The sequence below is a fragment of the Thrips palmi genome, unplaced genomic scaffold (assembly GCF_012932325.1).
Source record: "Thrips palmi isolate BJ-2018 unplaced genomic scaffold, TpBJ-2018v1 HiC_scaffold_3, whole genome shotgun sequence".
Classification (NCBI taxonomy): Eukaryota; Metazoa; Arthropoda; class Insecta; order Thysanoptera; family Thripidae; genus Thrips; species Thrips palmi.
In genome coordinates, this window is record NW_023144630.1 from 13,330,739 (window position 1) to 13,339,837 (window position 9,099).

General features: G+C 61.3%; 1 protein-coding gene across 1 annotated transcript; it reads right to left on the minus strand.

Annotated features, from left to right (window-relative positions):
• Positions 1-6,047: 6,047 nt before the first annotated feature.
• Positions 6,048-8,148, minus strand: LOC117647907 (uncharacterized protein T26G10.4-like). The gene is made up of 2 exons (XM_034389881.1): positions 7,687-8,148; positions 6,048-6,074 (listed from the first exon to the last, which is right to left on the minus strand). Exons 1-2 carry the CDS (start codon positions 8,146-8,148, stop codon positions 6,048-6,050), a joined length of 489 nt encoding a protein of 162 aa, XP_034245772.1.
• Between the last annotated feature and the right edge of the window lie 951 nt (positions 8,149-9,099).

The following is a 9,099-nucleotide window of genomic DNA, read 5'->3' on the forward strand; positions in this document are numbered from 1 at the left end:
GAGCAGCTGAAGCCGCGCTGCCTGCCCTCTGCCCAGCGGTGTCGGAACAGGTGTCAAGCAACCTCGCTGCTGGCAACTTGGTGCTGATCCTGGAGCCCATCGCGGAGCTGGACCTCTTCCTGGAGGCCATCATGGAGGGTGCCCGCCGGGCCCGCAAGACCGCAATCCCCTTCAAGAACGCCGCTCAGCTCAGGGATCGAAAGTCCAGATGGTAAGTTATGCCCTTGTTCGTTTTCGTAATCCTGTTGTTCACTGTAAAAAAAAATGATAGCTCTTTGGTGACGAGTGAGACGGCCAGCAATGGCCCGATGCGTGCAACCTCTCAGTGCATTAAATATCCCTTTTGTACTCTCCAGCATCGTGTACCTAGACGCCGCGCTGGTGCACGTCAAGACGCTGCGCAACTTGGTGCAATTCAAGCGTGCAGGGTTGGCCGTGTTCGTGGAGTCAGGCCACCGCTGCGAGGCCGAGCTGCGCCAGCATGCCAGCGTCGTGGTGGAGGCTCCTGAAGCCGCCCCTGCCGCCGCCCCTGCCGCCGCCCCTGCCGCCGCCCCTGCCGCCGCCCCTGCCAGGAAGAGGGCTTTCCCTCTCAACGAAGCGGTGGTTCTTGCCGTGACTGCAGCCATCCAACCAGCCCGCCTCACTGATGTACGTACGCAATGCTGCAGACTGATTCCGAGAGTCGTTTTCGTCGCTCTGTCTCTCTCGCGCTAATGGGGCGTCCCGTATAGGTGCGAGAGAGACAGAGCGACGAAAACGACTCTCGGAATCAGTCTGCAGGCGCGCCTTCACCGCCTTCTCTCATGCCAGTTGACTGAACGCGCGCCGTGTGTGTGTGTTTGTTCCAGGTGGTTCGCCTTTCCAGTGAGGCGCTGCGCCTGGCTGCTCGCGGCTACGAGGCGAGACCCGCCGCCACACTGGCTGGGCTGCTGCACCGCGGCATCGTGGGCAAGCGGAATCAACGTGCTCACAGCGTCCACCTGCACCGCCTGCCTGACCAGCTGCGCGGCCTCGACGATGATCTCGGTCTCAAAGACCGCATCCTGGGTGCAGTGCGGCTGTTAGTGCGACCTGAAGACAAGGTGAGCCGGCAGTGCATGAGTAGCATACGCTAGTACTTTTTAAGCACGGTCTGGTTTGGAGAGTACACGGGGGCACTGGAGTGGGGGAGGGGGAAACGAGGGGAGGAGGGGCGGAAAGAAACGCTACAAGAATCCTGGTATTTATTAAAACACGTTTAAATGTTTGTTTCAGCACTGGCTTTCCAGCTTTGTGGCTTGGGTGCCTCACCAGTCCCCATGGCGCCTCCGTCCCTCCGCGGCTGTGGAGCGCCGCTTGCGGCAGATACTGAGGAGGCCATACCTTCTCAGGCGCGACAAGAGGTCGACGGTGGCCTTCGCATCCTCCACGGACGTGCTGCAGCCCGAGGCCCTCTCCGATGTAAGTATAGGCACGCCGCACTTCACGGCCCTGCGACTTGCGAATCTGCTGGCACCTGCCTCGTGGCAGTGCACGTGGCAGTGCACTATGGCAGTGCACTGAACGCGCGCCGTGTGTGTGTGTGTTTCAGGTGGTTCGCCTTTCCGGAGGGGCGCTGAGGGAGGGGGATGCTGGCGGGTCCGAAGACCCGTTGGCCGGGCTCCTTTTCAATATGAAGTTGTTGGAGGAGCGCCTGAAGAAGCAGAGCCTCTCCGACGGCGACGCTCAGAAGACGACTGAGCCCGACGACCAGCCCGACGGCCAGCCCGACGGCGAGCGTCAGCGCCTTTTCCACGACGCCGGCGACAGGACCAAGCAGCTGGTGCACTGCGTGAAGATGCAGGCACACCAAGATGGCGGCGCCGGTCTGGTCAAACCTGGAGACGAGGTGAGAAGAGGTGCTCAGTACACTGTGTACTGTGAAAGTGTGCGTCGTATTTATCAAAACGTGATGTTCTTTTGCTTAAGGTTTGGCTGTACGGTCGCGTGCCGTGGCTGCCTGCCTCGGTGTCGTGGCTCACCAACTACTCACCGCAGCTCCTGCAGGTGTTCCGGCAGCACTTGCAGAACGGCCCGGTGTCAGCTACGTACACTGTAAGTATTGGTAGGCCCTCACCTCCCCCCACGAAGCTGGCCGCGCTGTGCTTATTCACGCTATGTTTATCTTAATTTTCAGGTGGCAAAGCGGCGTCTGCAGCGCGCGGGTCGTCTCGACGGCTGCGGGCCGAGCATCCCCTTCGCCCGGGACGACCCTTTGAGGGTCGGCAAGTCGGCGGCCACCATCCGACCGGGGACTCGGTTCGTGCCCCCCGACGTGGGCCCGTGCTTCGACGAGGACCAGAGTTACGACCGGGGCCTCCAGACGTCCGCCCTGCTGGGAGACGGCAGCAGGGAGAAGCCTCCCCCCAAGGTGCACGTTCCGTGGCAGCCGCGGAATCCTCCCGAAACCATTCAGCGGCCGAAGAAGTTTTACTGGAAGAAACCGCCGCAAGGTGTCCGGGTTCCTCTGGAGCGGAGGATTAGGCTCAGGCCACCCGGCAGCCCCAGGACGGCCTTCTTCAAGGAGCTCGGCGCCAAACTCCGCGTCGTGCCGGCAGTCATGACGGGCAAGATGCTGCCGCCGCGGGAGTGTCTGGTGCCGGACGTGGGCACTCGCGGCCGCCACTTTGCGCTCGCTGCGGCGGTGCGTGGCGCTGCCAGCGCGAACGTCGGCCCCGTGGAGGTGGCGGACCTGCCCACGCTTTTGCCCAGGCTGGGCTCCAAGTGGCAGCCGCAACCCATTCCACGTTTGCAAGGTAAAAACCAAGGAAACGACACATGAAACAAAGGGAGGGAAATAATTGAAAATAATGTGGTCCTCTTTTTCCCAGCGGCCAACAAGGTGCAATTCTTTGAGAAGACGCCGGACGAACCATCCGTGCCTGTCTCCCCCCGCCCCCCCGCCCGTCCGCGAAAGGTCCTAGCCGCCCGGCGGCAGCTGTAGAGGCTCAAAACTGCCTGCTCCATCTATCTCCCGGGTTTCCGGACCTTGGCCAGTCAGGAAACCTTCACCTCGATTTGACCCCTCGCTGCCATCGTCCGGCCGGGGGGCCCTCCTGGAACGACCAACCCGATCCCTGTCCTGCGGGAGCCAACGTCGCCTTGCCCAGCTGCGCCGGCCCGCTACACCGACGACGTCACCGTCCCTGTCGCCTTGCCAGCCACGGGGGCCCCTTTTCCCAGAAAGGGGGGAGTGCAGAGGCACAGTCTGCGAGTTAAATTTGATCTCGCAGCCTAGTCTGCTTGCACTCCCATCCGTCTGTGTCAGCGAGGTTGCCGATTTCAAGCTGGATTTGGCAATCAGCAGGACGAAAGCTCAGCGACCCGCCAGGAAATGCCCGACACGGTCCCGCGACACTTAGTTGAAGTGCACGGCGGCCGGTTCACCGCTTCAAGTTGTGCAGTTTGCGCCAGGGCACTTCACTTTGTATTGTCCATGCTCTGTGTGTGTGCTGTTCGTGTGTGAGAGTGACCGTCGTGCCGCCGCTCCGCCTGTCTCTCTCGCGAGTAAATTGGTAAGGTACCACCGGCCAGTGCCGAGCCGCGGTGCCGAGTCCCTCGGACCGCGGCAGGGGCGGCCTCGACGGCCTCGACGGCCTGCACCGGGGCCCCCGGGCTGCCTGGCTCATCCCCGGGCGAACTTGCAGCAGGCAAACAGTGTGCGCGACGGCAGGCAGGCACAGGCAGGTCCGCACGGCACTACACCGCATAGGCCGCACCTTTAGCCGAGCCGCGCGGGGCGGGGGGGGCCGGGGTTTGGGGGGACGGGGGGGGGCGAGGCAGCGAGGCGAGCGGTGGGAGGCGACGCGAGGCGGGGGCGGCCCGGGCGGGCCAGGGGGGGCGAGGCGGGGCGGAGGGGGGGGCACGGCGAAGCGACGCGAGGCTGGGGGGCCCCGGGGGCGGGCCAGGGTGGGGCGAGGCGGGGCGGAGCGGGGCGGGGCGAGGCGGGCTGGGCGGGGCTTTGCGGGGCGGGGTACACCTGTCTCTTAGGCCACCGACTGGAAGTTGCTGCTAGAGGCCTACAGATGGCGACACCCACCGTCGCACAGTGGGCCAGAAGACCGGCGCACGTGGCCAAACCCCAGGCCAGAGCGCCAGAGTCGCCAAATGCACTGCAAGAAAAAGTGCGAATAGTACAACAAATGTACAACAAAAACCGACAATAGAAGTACAACAGGGATTGTAGAAAGTACAACGAGAATTGTACAAACCCAACGAGGCCGGGACTGCCCAGCACTCGTCATGTCGGTTCCATTGTACTTTGTACAACAATTGTTGTACTTTAAAAGTGCAACAAAAACCTGATAAAAATTTGCCAAAAATTTGTGTACTTTTGTTGTGGTTATTTCCTGCAGTGTGGGACTCGAACCAACAGGCGCCCAGGTTGCACCACGATGAGGCTTGGCCCAGGGCGTCCTCATCGTGGCCCTAGGGCTGCGCCGCGCCTGGGCCAGGGGGCTCAGACTGGCGGAAGAAGACCGCGGGCTGCACTGGGGGGAAAAAAGAGAGAGATGGGAGATGAGGCGAGTAGGCCTGGGAGGTGTGAAATCGGCGCTGACCTTTTTTCGCCTTGGTGTTGCCTGGCAGGCAGGCAACACCTTAGCGCCGCAGCTCAGCCGGGCAGGCCTATCGGCGTGCTGCACGCCCTGGTCCGCCAACGCCAGCACGCCGAGCACGGCAAGCACCGCGCCGCGGCGGACGCCATGGAGGCCCTCTGCAAGTTCCCCTGGGCCGGCGAGCCTCTGCGAGTCCCGCTCGACGTAGTGGTGCTGCCGCCAGGGCGAGAGGGGGGGGCTCCACGACCACGCCACCAAGTCCCGGGCCTCTTGGAGTTGAACTCGAGCACAACCCTGGCGGCAACGGTGCTAACGATGTAGAGCAAGGCCTGCATGGCCCCGGGGGGGCGCCCAGCAGCACGAGGTTGTCTGCGTAGCGCAGCACGGCGATGATCTTGTCGCCGAGCCAAACCCCCAGCGTTTTGAGCGCCAGAGTCGCCGAATGGGGCTCGAACCGAACGTGTGACCCCACGACTGGAGCGCCGGCAGGCAGGCAACACCTCAGCGCCGCAGCACAGCCGGGCGGGCCCACCTGCCAGGCGCCGGTGGCTCGAGGGCGGGGCGAGGGGCGGGGGGAGAGAGACAGCCGTCCCTCCCCGTGCGCCATTACCTGGCCCCCCCCTGCACAATGTCCGCACCACAATGGCGGTGCGGGGCTGCGAGCATGAGCTCACATCCCATTGCGCGGCCTGCAGACTCATTCCGAGAGTCCTTTTCGTCGCTCTGTCTCGCTCGCACTTTCATGGCAGTGAAGAGTGACGACTCGGGCGGCGGCCAGAGTCGCCAAATGGGACTCAAACCGAACGTGTGACCCCACCAATGGATGCAACTCTGAACCTCAAAATGCGTCTAGAGTTTTTGCCGCCTGCGGTGACCGCACCGATGTACTCCTCGTTCGGAGAGCAATCCGTTGGTGGGGTCACACTTTCGATTCGAGTCCTGTTTTCCGACTCTGGAGCTCAAAAGGCGTCTAGAGTTTTGGCCGCCTGCGCCGGGCTTCCCGCCCACTGTGTGTCCTGTGACAGCCGTCCCTCGGGGCGCTCTGTCGCACTCACGGGGCGTCTCAAGGGGGGGTGAGTACTTTCGCATTGTCCATGTCGGCCAGGGGCTGCCCGTCCCCAAAGGGGGTCGCCGCCACCACCGTGGCAAGTTTGAATCCCGCCCCGCCCCGCCCCCCCGCGCCCCACCGCGCCCCCCCCCGCCCCGCCGCGCCCCACCGCGCCCCACCGCGCCCCCCCGCGCCCCCCGCGCCCCCCCGCGCCCCACCGCGCCCCCCCGCACCACAGTGGGCCAGAAGACCATGGGAGGCTGCCAAACTCTCAAAGCGTTTTTAGCTCCAGAGTCGCCGAATGGGACTCGAAGCGAACGTGTGACCCCACGACTGGAGCGCCTGGCAGGCAGGCAACACCTCAGCGCCGCGGCACAGCCGGGCGGGCCCACCTGCCGGGCGCTGGTGGCTCGCTAGGCCGGGTGTCAGTTATGGCTCATTCTGAGGCGTTCCTGAAACATTTGAGAATTTCTGAAACCTCGTTTTCTGTTGTATTCGCATTTGGACAGGTGAAACGCGCGCATTATTCGGTTAGTATTTCATTTGCCAAACGGCTTTTGATACCATCTTTGTTAGAAATATGGGATTCCGAAGTATCGCTTTTTTCTTTAATTTCCATGAGCCAGACAAGCACACCGTGTGTAACTGTCCTCAAACGTTTTTTTCTAACTTTTTATTGTTTTTTTTTCATAAAGTTTTTGCTGGCTCTAACGCATCTAACTCTAAACGCGTTTTTTGGCCCGTCCCGTTCATTTTTTGTAAAAAAATGAACGGGACGGGCATATAGTATGATCCCTGCTGTGCGTCCGTTCGTTCGTTCGTTCGTTCGTTCGTTCGTTTGTTCGTTCGTTCGTTCGTTCGTTTGTTCGTTCGTTCGTTCGTTCGTTCGTTCGTTCGTTCGTTCGTTCGTTCGTTCGTTCGTTCGTTCGTCCGAGGACTTTCCGCGGACCGATCTTGACCAAATTTGGTATGCAGCCTCGTTGGGTGACCCTAAGAACCGCCCGGTGGCAGCAAATCCGGTCCGAGCCCCGGGGGCGCTGCTGCAGGTGCATCATGGTCTACATGGGGTCGTGGCGGATCTCGTCAACGGATGCAGCTAGAAGGGCATGTAGCGGTATTTTTGGAATCGGGGCGACGAGAAAAAAACCAATGATGCCAGTTTCGAGCGAATCGGAGAAGTTCGGACCCGGGTTCAAATCTTAGCGGGGTATTTTTTAAACATTCTTTTTATTTGAGTTTTTGCATTGTTTCTGATGTTTTTGAGGGTGCTGATGACGAAAATTACAGTTATTTTAACCCCAGACTTAGGTTTAATTCCCGTCAGGGTCAAACATAGGCAAAATTTGTACGTTCCTTAATGTACGGGACGGGCCAAAGTTGCCGATGAATATCGCTACTTTTCCTGTTATTAGCTCCAGCGCCGCTCAATGGGACTCGAACCGAACGTGTGAACCCACAAATGGATTGCTCTCCGAACGAGGAATCAATTGGTGGGGTCACACGTTCGGTTCGAGTCCCATTCAGCGACTCTAGTGCTCAAAACGCGTCCAGAGTTTTGGCCGCCTCCACCGGTCTTCTGGCCCACTGTGCGCTCCCCGCCGAACACCGCACCGCCCCGCCGCACCCCACTCCACCCCACCCCGCCCCACCGCACCCTGCCCCTTCACGCCTCCGGCCATGGGGCGCGGCCTGTGGATGCAAGCCGACTGTCGCTCCGTCTCTCTCGCCCCTTCACGGAGAGCCCCATGAGTGCGACAGAGACTGACTTTATTCCGCAGTCCGCCTTCGAGCCAGGTGAGGATCTTGAAGGCCTTCCGGACGGCACCACGTCGGCGAGCCCGCTGAGCGTAGAGACCCTCCCGATGCGCAAGCCAGCGCTTGGTAGTCCCGTGGAGTCAAAGGCACCCTGAGTCAGGCTAGCGGGCGACCGCCGTATACCTGCTGTGCCGCACCAGATGCTGCCCTGCGTAGCCTCGCGCGGGGCGAATTCGGGCTTCCCGCTCCGCACGGGACTACCAGTCGTCTGTGATTGGCCGAGAGGGCCCCCCTTTGCGCATCTCTGACGGGAGGGTCTCTAGCTGAGCGGCAGGGGATGTAGATGATCTCGTTGCTCGCTCGGTCAGGCAGATGGAGAAACTGCTTGGCCGCGCTCTTGGTGGCCTTGTCCTGGTCCTGGAAGGCTGTCTTCTGGATGCGAGTGGCCTGCAGCACGAACTGGGCCTGCGGCAGGATGAACGTGCGCACGGCGTCGAGCTTCTGCCAAGGAGCCAAGAGGGAGTCCTTGACGGCGGCGAGGTCCTGCGGCATGGACTTGATGGCGTCCTCGGGAGTCTGGTTGACGTAGAGCCCGGGGACTCCAAGGTGCTGGTACGCGTCGGCGGCCTGCATGGCCTGGATGGGCTGGCCCTGGTTGGCGGTGACGGCCTTCACGGCCTCGCTGCGGCGCATGGCCAGGGTGGCGCACTTCTTGGCGTTCAATTCGAGCCCGACCCAGGAGGCGACGGTGCCGACGATGAACGCCTGCATGGCCTCGGGGGAGCGCGCTACGTGGTCGTCGTCGTAGCCCAGACGATCTTCTTGTCGCCGAGCCAAATCCCGGGCCACGTTTCGAGCGCCAGAGTCGCCGAATGGGACTCGAAGCGAACGTGTGACCCCACGACTGGAGCGCCTGGCAGGCAGGCAACACCTCAGCGCCGCGGCACAGCCGGGCGGGCCCACCTGCCGGGCGCTGGTGGCTCGCTAGGCCGGGTGTCAGTTATGGCTCAATGTGAGGCGTTCCTGAAACATTTGCGAATTTCTGAAACCTCGTTTTCTGTTGTATTCGCATTTGGACAGGTGAAACGCGTGCATAATTCGGTTTCTATTCAATTTGCCAAGCGACTTTTGATGACATCTTTGTTAGAAATATGGGATTCCGAAGTATCGCTATTTTCTTCAATTTCCCTGAGCCAGACAAGCACACCGTGTGTAACTGTCCTCAAACGTGTTTTTCCAACTTTTTATTGTTTTTCTTAAAAATGTTTACGCAGGCCAAAAAGCCATCATGAAACCCAGAAATGACATTAAAACTCAATAAAACAAGAGGTTCACCTGTCTGTTAGGCCACCGACTGGAAGGTTGCCGCTAGAGGCTTACAGATGGCGACACCCACCGTTGCACAGTGGGCCAGAAGACCGGCGCACGTGGCCAAACCCCGGGCCAGAGCGCCAGTGTCACCAAATAGGACTCGAACCAACAGGCGCCCAGGTCGCACCACGATGAGGCTTGGCCCAGGGCGTCCCCATCGTGGCCCTGGGGCTGTGCCGCGCCTGGGCCAGGGGTCTCAGACTGGCGGAAGAAGACCGCGGGCCGCACTGGGAGATGAGAGAGAGAGATGGGAGATGAGGCGAGTAGGCCTGGGAGGTGTGAAATCGGCGCTGACCAGCGCTGGCTTTTCGTCCTTTCGCCAACCTTCTTGTCGATGGCCTAACAGACAAG